General features: G+C 38.3%; 1 protein-coding gene across 1 annotated transcript; it reads right to left on the bottom strand.

Moving 5' to 3' along the window:
* Window positions 1-19,253: 19,253 nt before the first annotated feature.
* Window positions 19,254-21,934, bottom strand: LOC108461948 (uncharacterized). Its single transcript, XM_017761946.2, has 7 exons — window positions 21,307-21,934; window positions 21,151-21,228; window positions 20,923-21,065; window positions 20,298-20,368; window positions 20,041-20,136; window positions 19,803-19,895; window positions 19,254-19,689 (listed from the first exon to the last, which is right to left on the bottom strand). The coding sequence occupies exons 1-7, from the start codon at window positions 21,736-21,738 to the stop codon at window positions 19,607-19,609; spliced, it is 996 nt and encodes a 331-aa protein (XP_017617435.1). The 5' UTR covers window positions 21,739-21,934; the 3' UTR covers window positions 19,254-19,606.
* Window positions 21,935-22,962: the final 1,028 nt, after the last annotated feature.

The raw sequence follows: 22,962 nt of genomic DNA, 5'->3' as shown, positions 1-22,962 counted from the left end.
CGTTGAAGTGGAAAAGGCTCTGACGAGAATGAAGCAAATGTAAGAACGACATCGAACTATGGAGGTAAGCCCGTAAGTACTATTTCTACCTTCTCTACCTCCGAGATCTGAGATCTGAAAGCCTCTACCAAGGCATTTATATTTTGAATATTATCTACATATTCTTTAACCGAGAGACTACCTTTTTTAAGTGAATGAAGATCATAACGGAGGCGAGAGAGCTTCACACCTGTGACAACAATGAAGAAATGAGTGGTGGTATCCCACACATCACACGCCGTTCGAGCCTCTGTAAAAGAAGATAAAAGTGAGGGGTTAATTGTGGAGAGTAATCAGGAAGCAAATACTTGTCTTGTTGGACGAACGTCGAGGCATTCGGATTCAGAATGAGTAAGCCCTCCAGAGACTGCACAAAACGCGGCGGAGTAAGTAACATTCCATCCAAAAAATCAGTTAGCTCGTATCCTTCTATGATCAGCCGAACATGTTACTGCCATTGAACGAAAGTGTCGTCATCCAACTTGATAGTCTCATGGCGAGGAAATGATTGGATGAGCCTAGCAATAGTGAACGCCAGAGATTCATGCTCAACAGAAGCAAAATCAACAGAAGCTATGGTGGTCATGGAAGCAGACTGATAATAGTTCTCTAGCACCTTAGGCGACTGATACCATTTTAACACCTACGGTGAGTTAGCTAGCATAGTTATTATTTGTACTCTTAACATAATGAAATGTAGATTATGTGGAAAGTCAAGCTTTTAGTCAATTGTTACAACCCCTTTTATTATGCTAACAACCCTATAGGCTATTATAGGAAGCAAAATCTCCACTAGGAGACTTGCACCCAAATGGGAGACTTTATAAGCTATAGTTCTCTTAAAGAAAAGTTTGCTCTCCACCACCTATTAAACATAAAAAAACCACCCTCCAAAGCCCATGAACTGTGACTTAAGATGAAATTCCTATCCATGTAATCTTCAAAATAGAACACAAAGAAGCTTCCCTCCCTTCTAACTACTGCCACACAATCACATATCCTTTATACACCATTCACCAAAATGAACCATTATTTTTTGTCGAAAATTTTCTTGCACCCAGAAGATAAGTAAAGAGACACTGGCTTCTAAAAGTCCATTAAACTTCTATATACTCATCCTTTACATTGATAACATACTCTCTTTTAACCCTCACTCATGGTCTAGGTTCAGCTAGAGGAGCTTGAAGAACAACGTTGGCCTCTTTGTTATTGTAATGTAGGATTTGTACTTAGTGTTGAGCTCACAAAAAAACCAAAAGATGTAAGATAAGAACAAAGGATGTGAGAAAAAATATAAGAACAAAGACACCAAAAGACTAAAGATCTATCATGGTAAGTTGTCAAATTGAGATAACAAAGAATATTGATGTCATACTTGTTAGCCAACCAATAAATGACACATGGCAAACTATACTATAACCCTATTGGTGAACCTAATATTTCTATAAATAGATACTTCTATCTTTATTTAAACTTCATCCCACTCTAAAAAATAATCGAGTTTTCTCCTTTTCTCTCTCTTTAGAATTCTCTTTACCAACCAATATACTAACTTGATCATCAAAGAGCGTATTGGAGGAAAGCCTCCAATACCATTTAATCTGCTTTCCTTTTTACAAGAATAACCATTGTATTTTCTCATATGAACACGTGATGAAACGAATGCTCTCTACGATCACATGTTTGGTGTACCTCTATCTTGTCCATTCCACTCATTTAGGGACAAGTCGCCATCATCATTTCAGTTGTTATAGCCAATGTATATCTTTTACTCGTAACAATTTTCACTCCCATAAAGGGACTCCTTACTTTTAGTCCAAGCACCCTCCATTCTAAAAGCAACTCCCTTCATATTCCTCTGATGAGGAGGAATGTATGTTTTTAGTTTTGAGAAAGAAGAAAACAATTTCCTTTTAAGGTTAATGACGCTCTAAAAAATGACTCTTTGCATGGCTTACCAGTGATGTATTTATAAAGGCTAAAAGAGAAACCTTTACCCATCCTAAATAAGAATAGAAGACTTTCCTTTTGATAGGGAAAAGCTAAAGAAACTCAAACCAAATCTCCCAAAAGCAAATCAAGCTAGAAGTAACGAAAAGAATAAAAGAAAACTAGGTATAAAACACATCTAAGAAAAGAGATCGAAAGACAAAACAAGCCTACTAATTGACAATAAAATCATATCTACAAATAGTACCAAAGCCATTAAATATCAACAAATCCATAACATAAAATAGAAAATTGAGGTTAACAATAAATCTAAGAAACTAATAAGAAAAATAGGCGTTTATTGTTAATTTTGTTACTTTTTTAGAGGCACTTGCTTCTTAAGTTGCGACAATCTTATTGTCATATAAGTATAAAGACTTTTTTAATGTATTTTTAATTTGTTGGGAATTATTTATTTTAGTATTTTTTTTGGTGGAAAAGAAAAAATACAAAAGACAAAAACTAAATCCTCATAGGAGGATTCTCAATCAATCTTAAGCCAAGACTTCTGGAATGAACTGACTTGGCCAAACCATCGGCGACTAGATTTTAACTGCGAGGAATATACTGGATCTTCCACTGTTTTAGAGTTGTGAGAGTGAAATGAATTCTTCTGACGAGTGTAGAATTAAAAGTCCCTGCGAAACCTTCTTGAATAGAATTAACAGCTTCAAGACTATCAGTTTGGATAAGGAACTTTTCGAAACTTCTATCCAAAATAAGATTTAAGCCATCTAATATCCCTCAAAGCTCAGCCTCAACCACCGTACAATTACCGAAATATCTGCAGTAGCCTATGATCCACCCACCATTATGATCACACAAATCACCAAGTTTAACCGAACCATCTAATTTCAAGCTTACCCAATTGTTGTCCAAATTCGAAATGTGTGAGTAACAATGCTCCATGTAACACCCCAAATTTGGCCCAGACGTTATGGCCGAATCTAGCGTGTCACATTGAAGTGTTTTAGCGAAAACTGTGTTTTCATTAAAAACCCTTCTTAAAATAAAAGAAACCCTAATTAACTAAAAAAAAACCTTTCACTTACGAAAGCCTTGTTTAAAACATTTGATTTTAAAAAAAAAACTTAGTTGCAGAAACGTAGAAAACATACTATAATTTAATAAATCCATGTTCAACTTCTCGTAATTACAATGAAAATGATAATAATTCAAGTAATAATAACATAATGAAAACCTTATTACAATTTGGTCTGAACATACTTAAAAAGAAATAAAAACTTAAATGCTTAAAAAAACCAAGTCTGAATTATCTTGCTAGCCGGCCACCCAGAGTTCCTCCAAATATCGAACCTTCTACTGAGCATCATCTGAAAATAAAATAAAAGAGGGGGTGAGTTTTCACAAACTCAGTGTGTACAACACTCGGATAAAATAAGCATTCAAAAAAAACATCATTCATTAATCATGCAATGCAATCCCATCCAAATTATCCATCTGCTACACACCAGCTCCATCCCCCGTCACACCATGTGGGGATATGAATATCGACCCACCCAACCCACACACCATGGTAGCCCGGTTGCGGAACTACCTTAATTTACATATTGGACTTTAAAAGTCGTCGGTGAATCCACGATTGTCAAGCAACCATGCGATCCTCATATACTTCATCCGTTCCATAATTCCCACCCATATGCAACTTAAGCAGAATATCATATGTATGCATGTCACATCCATAAAACTTACATTCTACACCTAGGGGTATTTTGGTCATTTTCACCCTTAGGGGCATTTCAGTAATTTTTCTATAATTACGGTTTCATTTACCTTGGCCCGTTAACGAGTCTCATGAGCTAAGATGAATGAACACTATGCACCAGGTAGGATTCTAGAGATGAGGTGGTGAGTCATTAAGACCACTTAAGTACCAAGCTCTCCCTAGATCCAATCCTAGACATGCATATACCCATTGTCGCACCTTAACCTTTTGACTTGTCCACGGTCGCAATATATTAATTAAGTCTTATGTGGATATCATATACTAGGCCCAAAACCTTCACATACCTGTATCTGGCCCATTAAGCCCAATCATATTCATATAGCCCATTAGGCCCAAATCACATTTATATGGCCCGTTAGGCCCAGTCACATTCATATTAATGCTCACATACAAGTTCCTATCACATAGCATCAACATTCAGTTTTTGCCTATTATGGGTCCAACAGCCCATCGGGCCCATTTAGCCCATTCCGGCCATATGGCCAAATCACAACCCAAGTCTATGGAATCGCCCGTGGGTCTCAGGCAACCTATCGGTCTCCCCCTTACGAGTGTTCGCGCACTCGTAAGACTACCGTAGCTAAACTTTCAGCTTTTTAGCATTTTGGCTTTTTGGTATTTCGGCTTTTGCCAACACATAATATGCGTGCAACGTATGTACACACCTGGTAAGCAAGCGTGATACGATTTCCTTAGCCCAAACCTAAAATCGATATCACTCAAAGTTTAGTCACACGTACTTATCGATCACTTTACCAAAAGTCGGAATTTCACATTAACCTTACCTGAACGCCAAGCCTTTAGTAGCTTTTACTTAATCACTAAACACGCGTATTTCTCAGATCTGAAGAGCAAATCGATAGGAATCCAAAACCAAGATCTGACACTAATTCCTTACCAAAGTCGATTAGAAAGAAGTAAGGGACCGAATACTCGATACTTATCAAAAACTGATTGGGAGAACGGACACTTACACTTGAATCGACTGGGTTGAAAGAGTAGTGGTAGCACCAAGGGTATTCGGCTCTTAGAGATTTCAATGGCAATAATTGATTACTAAGCACCAAAGAAGAGAGGAAGCAGAATTGGCTAAAGAAAAGAAAATATTGAGTAGAGGAGGAATAAGAATTCGGCACAAAGAAATAAAAGAAAAAAGGTTTTCGACTTTTTAGAGAAAAGGGTTTCTGGCACAAAGTGAAGGGAAATTCGGCATTAGCTTTTCAATCCTCCCATTCGGCATCTATTTATAGCCCTATAGCCAAATTCTTCAAGCCCAAGTTCCCACTTCAGCTCCACTTACTCCTCACTTTTCATCTCCTCGTTTTTCTCCCTGATAACCCCTTGATCATTTCCTTAATTTTCTCTTCTGAACACTCCCCTTAGAGTCCATCTTCACACCACTTCCATCCTTCTAGAAGGCCAAACTTAAACTCTAAAAATACTAAACTAGGATTTGAACCTTGGACCTCCTTGCTAGCTACTAACGCCACCTTACTACACCTTATGTGGTGTCACCTTATCTAAGACCTACTAAAATTATCGCTTGGATAAGAATATTAAACACAATTTTTATCAAAATCGAAAACTAAGAAAATTCAGGATTTCAAGGTTTTCGGGGCATTATAACTCTACCCCCTAAAAGAAATTGTCCTCAAAATTTCCAATTACTAACGCAAACTACCATACCACACTTCTGCTGTGCACTTTAATTCGAACTTAGGTAAATAGCACACTATGGGTAAGTACGTACCGTTATTCGCCTCTGAAGCGTCTCCATCCTCTTGACGACGTATTGCGTAGACCCAAGCTGGCTGCCTCGCCTCAGCATGACCAACACCTCTGCCTGGTGCTCCATGACCCAAATTGTTTCCACCCCTGGCCTGATCACGGCCTCTCGGCGGTAGTTGAACACCTCTCAGTGGCTGTACACCACCTCGATCCATGACTGGCACCTGAGCTGACATTCTAGGGCAATTCCTGATCCTATGCTTCATAGATCCACAAGATGGACAAGCTCCCGTCCTCTTCTAACACTCGCCTATATGACCTTTCCCACAATCAGCACAAAGTGGCACCCTTGGATTAACAGCAGGGGGCCCTGCTCTATCTGGCCCATTAACTCTGGCCCTAGCCCTCGGCATCTGTCCAACACCAGGAGTCTCAGCCTCTCTTTTACTCTTACCCTTTTCTTTTTCTCGATTTAAGCACTCAGTACGCTTTACCCCTCCGCTATCTTTGCCTTCTCCACCAACTCCAAGAAAACTCACTCCCTTTGTGGAGCCATCAGTACCCTGAGGCTATCTCTAAGTCCATCCTCAAACTTAACGCAACGCTCATACTCCGTTGCCACCATTACTCTTTCATACCTATTAAGGTGTAGAAACTCCGCCTCATACTCTGCCATCGATTTGCTTCCTTGGGTCAGGTTCAGGAACTCCTTCCTTCTAGCATCCACGTAGCTTGCACCACATACTTCCCTTGGAAAGCAGCTTTGAAGAACTCCCAAGTGACCCGCTCCGGTTGGGTGCCCTCTTTCACTGTCAACCACCACTAGTAGGCTTCTTCCCTTAATAGTGACACAGCTCCTTTCAGCTTTTGTTCCGGTGAGTAGTCCAAATCCTCCATTATTCTTTCAGTGGCCTCCAACTAATATTCAGCCACGTTAGGAGCCACGCCAGCCACGCCTTTAAAGATCTCAGCCCCGTTCGATCGAAGTCACTTCGGATTGGACCTCCGATTTTCGCTGCCATTATTGGGCCCAGTGACCCTTTCCAAAATTCTCAGTATTGCCTGTGACAATGCATCTTCTCCTGCAGCCCGATCATACTGTCCATTCCCAGCTACAGGTGAGGCCGGAGCCTCTTCTATTCCAATTTCAAGCATATGGCCCGATGCTGATGATTCAGCCCTAAAACTTTCGCGGCCTCGGCCTCGGCCACGGCCCCTTGCACCTCTTCTAGCACTCATCGTCAATTCGTTAGTTTTCTGAATTAAAATTTTTTATGAAGTTTTAGTTAGTTTAATAATTAACCAGATGTTTTATGGAAGTAATTTAAGAGAAGATTGTTTTCAAAAATCCTCTACAGTTTCAGGATCCTACGGGCTTCAGTTCCATTCTAACATAATCATCTAAAGTAGCTCTCTAACTATCTACTGTGTAACAATTTAAACAGGCTTAAGAACAAGAATACTTACTTGGTTCGACGTTGGAGACTCGGTGTGCTGCTTAGCAAGACTTCCCTTTTTCCAAAACATTGTGATTCAAAATATATATTTTTTAAGACACAAAAAAATCAAGTAATAAGGCCCAATTCACAGCCCGAGTTTTGCAACCTAGGCTCTGATACCATTAAATGTAACACCCCAAATCTGGCCCAGACATTATGGCCAAATCTGGTGTGTCACGTTGAAGTGTTTTAGCGAAAACATTGTTTTCATTAAAAACCCTTCTTAAAATAAAAGAAACCCTAATTAACTATAAACAAAACCTTTCAGTTACGAAAGCTTGTTTAAAACATTTGATTTTTTAAAAAAAACTTAGCTGCGGAAACGTAGAAAACATACTATAATTTAAGAAATCCATGTTCAACTTCTCGTTTACAATGAAAATAATAATAATAATGCAAATAATAATAACATAATGAAAGCCTTATTACAATCTGGTCTGAACATACTTAAAAAGAAATAAAATCTTAAATGCTTAAAAAAAACCAAGTCCAAATTATCTTGCTAGCCGGCCACCCAGAGTCCCTCCAAATATCGAACCTTCTACTGAGCATCACTTGAAAATAAAATAAAAGAGGGGGTAAGTTTTCGCAAACTCAGTGTGTACAACACTCGGTAAAAACAAGCATTAAAAAAAATCATTCATCAATCATGCAATGCAATCCTATCCAAATTATCCATCCGCTACACACCAGCTCCGTCCCCCGTCACACCATGTGGGGATATGAATATCGACCCACCCAGCCCACACACCATGGTAACCCAGTTGTGGAACTACCTTCATTTACATATTGGGCTTTAAAAGCCGTCAGTAAATCCACGATTGTCAAGCAACCATGCGATCCTCATATACTTCCTTCGTTCCATAATTCCCACCCATATGCAACCTAAGAGAATATCATATGTATGCATGTCACATCCATAAAACTTACATTCTACACCTAGGGGTATTTTGGTCATTTTCTCCCTTAGGGGCATTTTTATAATTTTCCCATAATGACGATTTTCACTTACCTTGGCCCGTTAACGAGTCTCATGAGCTAAGATAAACAAACACTATGCACCAGGTAGGATTCCAGAGAAGAGGAGGTGAGTCATAAAGACCACTTAAGTACCAAGCTCTCCCTAGATCCAATCCTAGACATGCATATACCCGTTGCCGCACCTTAACCCTTTGACTTGTCCACGGTCGCAATATATTAATTAAGTCTTATGTGGATATCATATACTAGGCCCAAAACCTTCACATACTTGTATCTGGCCCATTAAGCCCAATCATATTCATATGGCCCATTAAGCCCAAATCACATTTATATGGCCCGTTAGGCCCAGTCACATTCATATTAATGCTCACATACAAGTTCCTATCACATAGCATCAACATTCAGTTTTTGCCTATTATGGGCCAACAGCCCATCGGGCCCATTTAGCCCATTTTGGCCCATACGGCCAAATCACAACCCAAGTCCACGGAATCGCCCGTGGGCCTCAGGCAACCTATCGGTCTCCCCCTTACGAATGTTTGCGCACTGGCAAGACTATCGTAGCTAAACTTTCGACTTTTCGGCATTTTGGCTTTTCGACTTTTCAGCATTTTGGCTTTTGCCGACACATAATGTGTGTGCAGTGTATGTACACACCTGGTAAGCAAGCGTGATGCGATCTCCTTAGCCCAAACCTAAAATCGATATCACTCAAAGATTAATCACACGTGCTTATCGATTACTTTACCAAAAGCCAGAATCTCACTTTAACCTTACCTGAACGCCAAGCCTTTAGTAGCTTTTACTTAATCACTAAACACGTGTATTTGTAACACCCCTTGCCCGCACCGACGCCGGGACGGGGTTCGAGGTGCTACCTGACTTTTACTAACACTTATATACTAAACAGGGCCATGAAATCTCAAATAATTAAAAACTTTTCTTTTCACATACAATTTGTCCCATATACAGGCTTACGAGGCCCAAAACATACATCTGGAGTGGTTTATACGCCCGTGTGGGTATAGAGCACACGCCCGTGTGCTAGGGACACGCCCGTGTCCCGAACCCGTGTCCAAAAACCTAGACAAATACAAGGCTATTTTCCAAGCCATTTTGTCACACTCACAACAGATGCACGCATACTTATACAATAACATACAACATGGCAAAGTTAGGTACTTAAACATTCCTAACATGTCATGATTATGGCAATTTCACATGTAATAGATATCATAGATTTTACTCACATCTTTACCACATTCATGCTATAATCATTATAAACTCATCACATAATACCATAGCAAATGTATGCATAATTAAAATGGATTTACAACCCCATAATCAAAATAGGCCAACACATATGGCTAAAGCCATATCACATACTCTAATATTTAAACTCCTATACATGCCATAGGCTCAAAGTACTTGAAATCACTACACCAATAACGTTAGCTTGATAGTGTGATAATATCTCTGACGAACTCCAACCCGAGCTAACCTGGAAACCCTAGGAAACATGGGAAAGAAGGGGGGGTAAGCTTTCACTTAGTAAGTTCATATGAAAACAATAAGCAACTCATTAACTTGTTTTATCAATGTTTACAACAAATTCTCAAGTTCACTACAAGTTGTCTTTCTGAGCAATAGTCACTAAATTATTTATATCTGGAGCTATGAAACTCCTAATTAAGTTCCGTTAATTTTCCATGAAACTAGACTTATTTTCTTTTCTTTCATAAAATTTCCAGAATTTTTGGTTAAGCCAAATAGTACAGTTTATTCCTCAAAGTTACCCCTGATTCACTGTCTGATAGTTCTGACTCTTCTGTACTAAAGTTCAATTATCTCATAGTACAAGACTCGAATAATGTTCTCATCTATTTATATTGAAACTAGATTCATATTACTACTTACTAATTTTTTTCTAGAATTTTTGGTTTGGCCAATTAGTACAGTTTATTAGTTAAAGTCTCCCCTGTTTCAGGGTATGACCACTCTAACCCCTGTGCACTACAAGCCAAATTTCTCCCTGTACAGAATTCCAACGACCATGCCGTTTATTTCCCATAAAAATAGACTCAATAAGGAATCCATGCATGTAAGTTATGACTCTTAATAATCTGTGTACAATTTTTGGTGAATTTTTAAATTCAGAATAGGGGATCTCGAATTTATTCAGACCCTGTTTCACAAGAATTCAAATATCACACAATATGGAATTCTTTTTCTTCCCCTATTTCTTTTATGTGAAAATAGGCTCATTAAGCTTTAATCCCATATTTTATTCTGCCTCTAACTCATTTTTCACTATTTTTAGTGTATTTTCAAAGTTACACTACTGCAGTAACTCAAATCTGTCAAGGCTAAATTACTCATTCGTGATCATTGTTCACAAAATTAATACAACATCATTTGTATAATCATCACCGAGACATTCATATCACATTTTCATTTATCATCTTACCATTTTGTTGTTATGTCGAGTTTTCAACCCGAGAGTTAAGTACATACCTGTTCAAAGTATCCATTTCACAACATTTATCAATGCGTCCCTTTCATCTCGAGTATTCCTCCATTTGAGTAGAATTTTACCCATTGAACACATCGGAATATAATTCGGATACATGGAAAGTTTGCACATAAGTGCCACATATGTAGCCAAGCTACCATGTAACCCGCCCATAAGTGAACTCGGACTCAACTCAACGAGCTCGGGCGTTCGCATCCATAAGTGAACTCGGACTCAACTCAACGAGCTCGGATGCCTAGTTACATCTCACGAACTCGGACTCAACTCAATGAGTTCGAACATTCGCATCCATAAGTGAACTCAGACTCAACTCAACGAGCTCGGATGCCCAAATATTCCAGTGACATGTCACTTGTATCCTAATCTATTCCTAAGGTTCAACGGGACCTTTTTCCCAATCATGTGTCTCAACCATCTTCTACAGAATGCCGATACCAATACTCGGTAGTATTTCACATTTTCCAAGTATATCATATAATTTGACATATTATCAAACAATTATCACAAGTATAATATCTCATAATAATTATCATATCATTTAAATAACATCAAAACATTTAAAATAATAACTATGTTACCAACATTTACATATGAACTTACCTCGATACCACAAAGGTAAAAAAAGACGTAATTATCCCTTAATCGATTTCTTTTCGTTCTAGGTCTAAATCTCGATTTTCACCATCTAAAATATCAGATTCAACTTATTAAAACAATGTACTGATCAAATTAGTCCATTGACACACTTGAGCAATTTTTACAATTTTGCCCCTATATTTTGCCAAAATTACCAAATTACCCCTAGGCTCGTAAAATAATTTTTATCACATTTCTTTACTCCTTGAGTCTAGATGAACCATTTTCATAACTATAGCAACTCATAATTTCAACTATTTCACACATTTACAACTCATTTTACAACTTAGCAATCTAGCCATTTTTAAGGTGGTTTCATGCAATTTCTTTCACAAAAGTTGTTTATTAGACAACTAGGACTCATAATCTTCCATAAAAACACAGCAAACAACACATTTACTCTCATGGCAAAACCCTAGACTCTTCATCATTTTGCAAAATAGACCCCTCATATGAAAGCTCATGCTTTAGGGGTTCCAAAAATGTAAAAATCATCAAGAAAGACATTAAAAATCACTTACTAGCAAGGAATGTAAGTGGCTGATATTTCAGAGCTTCAAAACCCCTTTCTTTTCTGCCATTTTCGGTGGAGGAGAAGAGAAAAATGATAGCTTTTTCTTTTTAATTTGTTAATAATAAAACTAGTCAAAATTAGTGACCAACTTCACCTAATTTTGACTTTTCAACAATTTTTTTTTGTCTCCCATGGCCGGCCATCACAATTTAAATGGCCTAATTTCACTTTAAAGACCCCCAATTTAAGATACAAGGCAATTTAACACCTTTAGTATTAAAACACAACTTTTACCTTTTACGCGATTTAGTCCTTTTTCGAAATTGGACTAGAAATTGCTAAAATTAACTTACCAAAATTTACATGCACTTATAAAATTATATTATAACACATAAAATAATACTAAAATAATTTTATTTGGCCTCGGAATAGTGGTCCCGAAACCATTGTTCCGACTAGGCCCAAAATCGAGCTGTTACAGTATTTCTCAAATCTGAAGAGCAAATCGGTAGGAATCCAAAACCAAGATATGACACTAATTCCCTACCAAAGTCGATTAGAAAGAAGTGAGGGATCGAATACTCGATACTTATCAAAAACCGATTGGGAGAACGAACACTTACACTAGAATCGACTGGGTTGAAAGAGTAGTGGTAGCACCAAGGGTATTCGGCTCTTAGAGATTTCAATGGCAACAATTGATTACTCAGCACCAAAGAAGAGATGAAGAAGAATCGGCTAAAGCAAAGAAAATATTGAGTAGAGGAGGAATAAGAATTCGACACAAAGAAAGAAAAGAAAAAGGTTTTCAGCTTTTTAGAGAAAAAGGGTTTCTGGCACAAAGTGAAGGGAAATTCGGCATTAGCTTTTCAATCCTCCCATTCGGCACCTATTTATAGCCCTATAGCCAAATTCTTCAAGCCCAAGTTCCCGCTTCAGCTCCACTTACTCCTCACTTCTCATCTCCTCGTTTTTCTCCCTGATAACCCCTTGATCATTTCCTCAATTTTCTCTTCTAAACACTCCCCTTAAAGTCCATCTTCACACCACTTCCATCCTTCTAGAAGGCCAAAATTAAACTCTAAAAATACTAAACTAGGATTCGAACCTTGGACCTCTTTGCTAGCTGCTAACGCCACTTCACTACACCTTATGTGGCATCACTTAGCCACTTCATCACAGGCTCTTTTTTTTATACTATTTCCCCTAACTTTATTTAAAAGCCCAACTACTTGCCAGCCCTGATTCTTTTAATATCTAAACTATAATTTCATTTATTCCTAGGTTCGAACTCAAACCTTATCTAAGACTTACTAAAATTATCGCTTGAATAAGAATATTAAACACAATTTTTATCAAAATCAAAAACTAAGAAAATTTAGGATTTCGGGATTTTTGAGGCGTTACACTCCATGTGATGAGCTGGTTTTGAAACTAATAGATATTGCTTAGCCAAACTACATGAAACTTTGAGGATTTCTTTATAACTCCAAGAAAAGTCTTGAAAAATAAAGAAGTTGCGGTTCTTCCAGATGCGCCAAGCAATAATCCCAAAAAGGCATGGCCAATCTACACCATCTAAAGAAAAAAAGAAATGATTTGTGAGATTAACCATCAACCAATTATGGAGAGAACTAATGTAAAACTTGAATCGCCTTTCTTCTGGGATAATATTGCCCCAGATGATTCTAGCTGCAGAACAGTCGCGAAGTACATGAAGTAAATCCTCACAATCATGTTTGCAAAATCCACAACCACTGCTATTCCCAATACCTCTGCTTGTCCTTTCGGCATTCGTTAGAAGGTGATGCTTAAGCGCAAGCCATAAGAAATACTGAATTCGCTGAGGACCTCTAAACCTCCAAGGCATCTCCCAAATGCATTCTTTAGGATTCAATGAACCAGCTCAGATCTTCTCATAGGCAGTTTTGATGGAAAATAATCCAGTCGAGGTAGCCCCCATGCTATTTTGTCAAGTCCCGAGGAAGGGTGTGGATGTGGAATTCCAACAATTTTATGAATGATTTCTTCTGGAACCCATAAACGAAAAAGATCTAAGTTCCACGATCCATCACCTGCAATTATGTTACTAAGTGTACAATCCATAGTAAGGTTAGAAGAGCATGGGATATAAGATAATAAGGGACCACCATTTGGGATCCAAGGATATCGCCAACATTGGATATTCTTACCATCTCCAATGGACCAAGAAATGTTTTCATAGATAAGGGGCCATACCTTAGCAATGGATCTCCAAAGGAACGAACAACGCCCCCTCAATATATTCTGGGGTAATCCACTGGAAATGTCATACTTAGTCCGAATAACCTGAACCCATAAAGCATTAGTATTAGAGACAATGTTAAAACCCATATTCATCATGAAAGAAGTATTATGATCTTCTAGGTGTCTCAGACCAAGGTCTCCATGAGCTTTCGGTTGACATACTGAATCCCAACTCACCAAGGCTATTTTAGTGTTGCCATTAGTGGAACCCCAAACAAATTTCTGCACTATACGTTCGATCTCATCACACAACCCTTTAGGAATCATCATTGTCTGCATGAAATAACTTGGGATCGACAGAAGGATAGATTAAGCTAAGGTCACCCTACCTGCCAAGGAAAGTTGCCTGGCGTCCCAGCTAGACAGCTTGTTGCGCACCTTATCTACCACAAAATGTAGAGTATAATTTGTAACCCTCTCGTGGAATAGGGGAACACCTAAGTAAAGCCCCAAATTACTCACTTCCTGAAAACCAAAAAAGTTGTTGATACTTCGCCTTACGTTGCCATTGACGCCTTTGGAGAAAAAAAATATTCGTCTTCCTCTTATTAATCTTATGACCAGAGTAACTACAAAAATCATCAAGAATATTCTTAATGATCAGAACCTGATGTTCCTCAGCATGACCAAAGAGAATCAAATTATCCGCGAAGAAAAGATGAGAAAGCGGTGGACCATTGCGAACCAGGCGAATGGGGGACCGATTGCCAACACCTATGGCAGCCTGAATACTATAACTCAGCCATTCCATACACAAAATGAATAAATACGGTGATGAAGGACAACCTTGACAAACACCTCTGGTCGGTTGAAATTTCATAGTTGGAACCCCGTTCCACAGCACCTGCATAGTAGAACTGAAAATTACAGACATAATAACATTACGTAAAAAATTAGGAATACCTGTAGCTTGGAGCGTCGAGTCAATGAAATCCCAGCGCACTCGATCATAGGCTTTTTCCAGGTCTATTTTGATGGTCATCCACCTCCTATTTTTTTGTAAGCTTCTCATAGAGTGGATAACCTCTTGAGCAATTACAATATTATCAGTGATGTTTCGTCCTGCTAAGAAACCAGTCTGCTCAGGAGCAATAAGCTTGGGGAAAACCACTTTAAAACGGTTAGCAATAATCTTCATAATCAGTTTATAAAGAACATAACACAAATTGATTGGCCGAAACTAGGCAAAGCCTTCCGGATTATGGGTCTTAGGAATAAGAACAATAAGCGAATTATTTAATTCTGAATCAATACTCTTACCAGCAAAAATACCTTTAACCCAACTACAAAAGGAGGCGTCAACATGATCCCACTGGCTTTGGTAGAAAAGGACGTGAAAACCATCACTTCTTGGAGCTTTCAAAGGAGCCATGTCAAACGAAGCGGTTTTGATTTCCTCATAAAAAACTGGCCTATTAAGGAGATTAAAATCTTCATCACGAAGAGGTGGGGAAAGCGTTCAAGGGTAAGCCTCTCACAGGACTGGGGTGTTCGCCATATAAAGCTTTAAAGAAATTGACTGCTTCAGTCTTTAGCTGCTCCTCATCCATGATCCATTCCCCCAAATCATTTTTTAAAGTGGTGATTTGATCCTACTTCCTTCTTCTCAGAGTTCGAGTATGAAAAAATTTAGTGTTGCAATCCCCCAAGGTTAGCTAGACGCATCGAGCTTTCTGTCGCCAGAGAATCTCTTCATGATACAATACATTTTCCAAATCTTCTCTAACCTCTAACTCAACTTGACTAAGAAAAGCCGAGTTTCTTCTGCTGTGCTCGATCTTAATGTTGTGAAGTTTCTTTGTCAGAAACCTCTTTCAGGTAGGAATGTGACCATACACAACTTTGTTCCATTTTTTGACTTGATCAGTAAACTCAGAATGAATCGTCGACATGTTAGATGAAACCTTCCAATTCTCTTTAACAAAATCCGAGAACGCAGGATGTTCAACCCAACCTGCTAGAAATCTAAACGGACGCCCTTGAGAGGAATGAATAGCTGGCATCAAAGAAAACTCAAGGGGTCTATGGTCCGATTTAAGTCGTGGTAAATGGGTCACCAAAGAATTAGGAAAAAGAGTGAACCAAGCATTGTTACAGATAGCCCTATCCAGACGCTCCATAATCCCCCATCACTGCCAAGTGAATTGCGGTCCTCTAAAGCCTAAGTCTTGCAACAAGGCGGAGCCCATAAGTTCACCCAAAAAAGGACATCTTTTTCCTAGAGTTCGGCCCCCTCTCTTTTCAAAAGGAGAAAGAATAGCATTAAAGTCACCAATCGCCATCCATGGAGACCCATCCACAGGAATAGTTCTCTGTAAAGTCCCTCACAAAAGTCTCCGTTTACTATGATTCGAGCTGGCATACACGAAAGTGACCAAAAGAGGCTGCCTAGAAGAGGTACCAGAAATTCTGACTAACACAAATTGCGAATGGTTTTTAAGAACCTCCACACAAATGGATTCTTTCCAACCAATCCAAATACCACTTGAAAAGCCCACTGCCTTGACACAATGTGAGTAATGAAACCCGAGCTTCATAATAATTGAATCAGCTTTTCCCTCACTGACCCTTGTTTCGATAAAACTAATCAAATCAGGTTTATGTTCCTGATTGTATTCATGAAAAACCCAAGTAAACTTCGAACTAGCACAACCCTAACAATTCCAAGAAAAAATAGTAAAATTCATAAATAATAAATTAAAAGTAAGAGGACTAACCTTTCAAAGGCCAATGGAAGCTTTATCTCCTTTCTCGTTGGTACTAACCATGTCAGTAAGGGTCTCCACTTGCTCACCAATAAGTTTTGCCATGGAATTCATATCATCAATGAGTGAGACACGCGAATTTCTAGCAATTTTAAAACGTCTCCCCCGTCCTCGAATTGTCTTATTTAGCACTCTACCACTACGCCCACTTACTTTTTTATTATCAAGTCCATGTCCTTTTGAAGGAGCAGACAAGATACTAGAATCAGTTGGTCTATTATTTAACTCAGTAACTACGGTCTTGTGATCTGAATTTCCTTTAAAAATAACGGCCGAATGTCTTTTGGGATATAACACGTTAAAATATAAAATCACCTCTGACTCCATAGGTCATTCGAAAATGGGATTAAAGTGCAGGGAGAAGTTTTTATTTTTTGAAATCGGTGTGGGGCCCGACTACACAATATGGTCTAAGTGTCTTGAATCATTTAAAATCAGCTTGCCTGTCAAAATGGGTTGTGACCCGTCCGTATTGGAGCCAATATTATTTTCTAAAATTAAATCCCCATGCGTCTGACCTTGTCCAGGTTTTCCTTGTTCAACTTCCAAATGGACTAACCCACTAGCTTTATCCTTAAGCCCAATAAATCTGTTATGGCCCACTATTTCCTTACCTTTATTTCCTTCAGCCCGATGCCCATAATTTCCCTCAGGCCTGTTTTCTTTTAATTTCCTGATAAAATCTCCTTGTTTAAAAGCAACCTCCTTCAACCCCAAAATTTTGGCCCCCGAATTATCAGCCCTTGATTTCCTAGCCCCCAAATCTGCCAATTGATTATTTTCAGTGAATAACGCCGTGAATCTTCATCCATCGGGATTTCCTTCCGTAACTTTTGTGTGATGATTTGGCTTTCTGGCTTGGTTGCGCCTAGATTTACGCTAGACTACCATCCACGGGCCAAAGGCCTCAGCCATCGTCACCGGATCTGCATCTTTGTCCACCGTCACAGGAGCGTCTTCCTTCTCCCCTTGCATGCTCCGTTCTGCCAAAAAAAAAGGACAAGAATTTTTTAAATGGCCATATTTACCACAATGAAAACATACCGTGGGAAAAGCTTCAAATTCCACTCTTTGGATTCACCCGTTGATCGAGACTTGTGAGGTAAGTGGCTTTTTCAAATCAACCGACACCGCCATTCTAGAAAATTGGCCTCTTGCTCCACTATCCGTCTTGAAGTCTAGCTTCATCACTTTTCCACCAAGCTCCTATCTCCTCTAATATCCTTTTCTTATACAGGAAACCCAGCAATCCTGAAAAACGGATCCAGGCGGTAACCACGCTGGGAAAAGGTTTCAGTGGATCAAACTCGATTGTCCATGGCTGAACGGTTAGATAGTGTCCAAACACTATCCAAGGGCCTTGAGGCAGAGCCAGATCATAGTCAACTCTGCTTTAGAATCTGACAAGGTAATATCCGTTCTCGATGTCCATCAGTCGAAAAGGTTGGGAGGGTTTCCAAAGGCTAGAAATGCAATTGTGTAACACCCCGTAACCTATGTTCCTTCCCAACAACTTGACCACGACGGTAGTCTCCATATCCCTAATCAAAATATTCTTTAAGCGCTCCGAGAAGTTAATGGCAGGGATTCCATTAATAGAGGATCGAAGAATGTCACCATCTTCAATTATGAGGTCTCCATCAGAGGCACCATCACCAGATTCAAAACCATTCCTTCCCAGAAGCATCTCTTTCCAAGAAACTTCTTTCACTGGAGTCGTGTCGACCACCATGTTATCCATTGAATCCTCTCCCACCACTTTAAATCTGACTTTTTTGGTGTTGCGTTCCTCCTCAGTGAAAGTACCGATATCAGTCCGACCGTCGGATGGAACGTTGAAAACGGATGCCTCTTTCATGGAAACCCTTAGTCTTATATTTTATGCTAATTTGATTTTTGAATAATTTAATCCTTCGGTTTCATTCCTAAACTTTTTTCTTTTTTAGTGTATTTGATTAATTATATTTTTTAAATTTACTTTTATAAAAAAAATTTAATATAGGCGGGCTGAGTTTGAGTTTAGTATTTTTTATCTAAGTTGAGTTTAAGCAAAATTTTAAGAGTATTTTTAACTTGGGAAATGAGCTTAAAATTTTACATTAACTCCGACCCATGATTAGGTTTACTCGTCAGACACTAGAGCAATAGAGCACATGCTAAACCTAGTAGCTACTAGACAAACGTTAGGGATTCAAGGCTAAAGAAGGTAACAAAAAGAGACGGAACAAGGCTAAGAAAGAAACAAAAATAAGGCGTTAAACGAAATAGAAATGGAGTCACTTATAGAGGAAAAAAAAAGGCTCTAGTAAGAGAAAAATTTTCCTCATTTGCTTTTGGTTAAGAGTTTTGAATGCTTAATAATGGTTTGTTAATGGAGATGAAAAAGATTCTTGGATGAAACCAGACAAAGAAAATGACTTTTTTTGTTAGTATAAATATTGGTTAAATTATTTTTTAATCCTTTAAAGATTGCACATAAAGATAATGATATGGCAAAATTGCCATGCGTCATCATTTCACTGGTCAAACTGCGACATCATGCCAAATAGGTAGTGCATTAGAACAAAGCCTAAATTACACGGGGGATTCATGCCAAATCCCAATTAAGGAACAATCTCTTCAACAAGGATTGAAGTAAAACTTAAGAGCAACAGGCTAAAATGAAAACAAGGATGCTACAATTCTTTCTATCAAGTAACAATAGGGTACACAATGGGTAAGTCTGATACACAAGAAACACTAGCAAGCCATTATTATGAGTATACAAGCATCCACCAACAACCATACTGTTTCTTTCGTGGTACATGCATGGTTATTGATTGTGAGATTCTGAATCCAAACAGTGCTGTTAGCAACTATGGTTGGATCTCAAGCTCCTCTTCGGAAGAATCAACAAATAAAAATCTGATAATCAGGCTGTGAATCTCCAACGTTCAGATAGTTTACATCAACCACAACATTACCCAGATCATCTGCCCCAAACCATGATATTATACTAAGTCATTGCATACAAAGTTAAGCCGAAAAAGCATACATACACTTACCTACACAAATAAAACTAGTATCAAAGCAAATGTAATCAAACCTTCATATATGGTCCTCACAACATTGACATACTCAGGTATGAGATCCCTATATACAATTCCTCCAGGATGAGCATCCAGGACAAGCAGGACTCCTGATATCATTATTCATAACCAAGCTAATTATATTGGATCCTCTTATTTTAAAACAGAGAAACAATAGTAACTCAGTACGAGCTGAAACAGATTGGTTCCTGCGATTTTATTTAGAACCAAATGCGGAGCTTACAGAAGACCTACCTGGAGCTATCCAGCCTTGTGTTGAATTGCTTGGCAATGGAGCAAGCCAGAGAATATTTCTCAAGTTTATCGAATCATCATAAGTCACATTAGAACCTGGAAAAAGAAATTGTAATCAATAGTGCATAGAGGCACAAAACAGAATCAGATGATACTTGTATATGTTATTACATCTTTAAAATGTAATATGAAACTATAAAATGGAACATTTCTTCTACATAGATGATAGATCGGATAAAAAATTGAGCAAAGTGTACCCTTCTGGCAATAACCCAAGTAGTATGGAAACACTTGTTTATCATACAGGGGGTATTCTTTAGCATGAAACCTGAAATCCAAATGCTACCAAATTAGGAGCATGCAAGAGTTCAAAGTAAAAGGTTGATAAAATGAGATTTCTAATGTAAATCACAATACTAATCTTTGTCTGTTTTCCCTATGATTCCAATTTCGGATGGCTGATCACAATTTAAGAATCTCTGATGTATATTCTTAACCAATTTCAATATTTTCCTAAAGACTAAGGCTTGAGAAATAAAAAGTTTATCAAAACAATACTACAAGAAAATCAGGTCTTAAAATTGATGGGGTTCACAAGTACCATAAGAACACTGGCCCTTGAATTTGGATATAAATAAGAAAACTAAGCAACTATCATCTAACTCATTTGCCCAACATTTTCCAATTTGTGGTAATTCTTTAACCTCAGTAATTGGCACAAGCAGATACTTTGACAAATGTGAGCTCCAGATATGGAGTCCGGCATGGGCGTTCTCAATTTTTTCATGTATTGGGAGGGTCTTTGAAGGGTTGCATACTCGTATAGCCATGTAGAACACAAGTTTTTCAAGCAAAATGAAGAGTAGATAGAACAACACTTACAATATGCCTAGCCTTCCAGTCTCTGTGGCAATAAAAAGGTGACCATGAAACAAATCATATCGATTTAATGAAACTTTCAATCCAACATCAGGACCCCTCTCAACAATGAGTTTAAACAAGTATTCAAGATATGAATTCAACTCCTGAAAATTCAAGTAACGAACAAATATAACTAAGCTTAACACTAGAAACCAAAGGTTATTTTTGAAGAGTTTGACTTTAAGAAACCTGACTTATGAAGCGTCTGCCATAAGGCGTTCTGGTTAACTCGCATTTATCTTCCTTTGATCCTTCAACATCAGGCACCTGTTCACGACCGTAATCACAGGCGTTCAACAGCTAAAACTATCAAAGATGAAAAGAAGGAAAACCCCTTTAACTTACAGGCATCACGGTAGGATCAAGAGCGCGATGGATTGAATCAGGACCACCACCAGAGTCGAAAGCGAGCCTGGCCAGCTCAAGAACCGGTTCAGGAGGCCACCAAATGAGCTCATTTTGTTCATCTCTTGGGCTTTTCAAAAGGGACCGTCTAGAAGAAGGGGATTTGAAATCAGAGGAGCTTCGGGTATTGCTTGGATTAAAGGGGACGAGGAACTTGAAACAGGACTTGAGTTCATCGGCGATTGAAGGGTTAACTGAGGAAGAGTGAGAAGGGGTGGCCAAGAGAGAGAGCAAATCGGATGGCGTAGCTTTGGGGATTGAAGATGATGGGGATTGGAGCTTGAAAAATGAGAAGGGAGAAGATGAAGTTGCGAAAGAAAGGGAGAGAAAGAGGGAGAAGCGGAGGGAAAGAAAGGGGCAACCCATTGGCATTTTCCTCCCCTCCTTTCTGCAACCGTTTTGGGGATTACATTTGGCGCTTGACAAGTGAGAATATATATAGTATTAGTGCAATGAGTTTGCCTCCAGTTTTGAAGGTGAGAGTGATATGATTAGATTTTGTCTGATCAGCGTAATTTTAGTGGGTCCATTATAAACCGGATTTGGGATCAGATGGGTTGTTTGGTCGAATTATTTGTCCCTCCCGGCAAAGTATAAGGTTTTTTTTTTTTTTTTTTTTTATATAGGTGAGAATCTTAGACACAATTTAAGAATTAAGAACTTGGAGCAGGTATGCTGTGCCAACAGTACAGACCATTCTTCTTGGTCTTTTAAACAAACATGGTCTTTTAGCTACAAATACTTAGTTTAAGAAACTTCTGCAATTCTTAACAATATTGACATCTTTTGATTAGAGTTTTAACATTTCTGATGTGCAGGATCCATATATGGCAAGCACAGAGCATACTATATTATAACTCTATAATTTAACTCATGTATTCATCCCTGTCTAAAGGAAAATTTAGAAAGAAAGAAAAGAAATTTAGAAAGCCATGGATAAAAACACACTGATATTTTATTAGATAGAAGACTTGATGATCTTACAAGATAGAAAACATCCCCTTTTATTGATAAAGGAGATGAGAAACAACCAAAATAGCTACAATGCCAATACATAATTATTAAAGCAAAAGCAAACATAAAAGATACAAACAACAATGAAGATTCCTAATAGTACATCTTCTTGATATAAGGAAAAGCAAAAGCATGAGATTCTTTAGAGTGCTTTAGCTGTTGGCATTGGAATGAGGGAATTGTGAACTGTCAAGAGAGCTTTCACTGTAATCATCTTTACACATATCCTCATCTTCAGACTTATCTTCTTTTTCATCTTGGATCATTGTCTTGATGGATCTAGAATATTCTCATAGTATTCTTGGATTGCCTTCAAAATTTCTTTATGATAAGGTTTATATTGAACTGGCTAAGTATCCCATGGAGCAGTAACATATGGAGGTGGCCATACTTCAAATGGGATGACTTTATTAAGCTGGCAAAAGAACTTTTGGATTTCTCTATAATGAAAATCAGAATTGCTGATATCATCAAGAAAGATCTTTTGAATCCAAGCAGTTGGAAATGATCCTAACTGAGTTGATTTTCCACATTGCATGAAATATTGGGGCTTGTAAAAGATAATTATCATATAAAGTCCCG

This window comes from Gossypium arboreum, chromosome 13 (genome assembly GCF_025698485.1).
Source record: "Gossypium arboreum isolate Shixiya-1 chromosome 13, ASM2569848v2, whole genome shotgun sequence".
Lineage (NCBI taxonomy): Eukaryota > Viridiplantae > Streptophyta > Magnoliopsida > Malvales > Malvaceae > Gossypium > Gossypium arboreum.
This window is presented reverse-complemented; position numbering and strand designations above follow the sequence as displayed.

Bases quoted from the DNA above. Each gene is read 5' to 3' on its own strand.
- LOC108461948 (XM_017761946.2), bottom strand. From the start codon at position 21,738: ATGCCAATGGGTTGCCCCTTTCTTTCCCTCCGCTTCTCCCTCTTTCTC. The intron at 21,229-21,306 runs GTAAGTTAAAGG...GGTCGTGAACAG, and splicing joins TTGATCCTACCGTGATGCCT to GTGCCTGATGTTGAAGGATC. The intron at 19,690-19,802 runs GTTTGATTACAT...GGTTTGGGGCAG, and splicing joins TGTGAGGACCATATATGAAG to ATGATCTGGGTAATGTTGTG.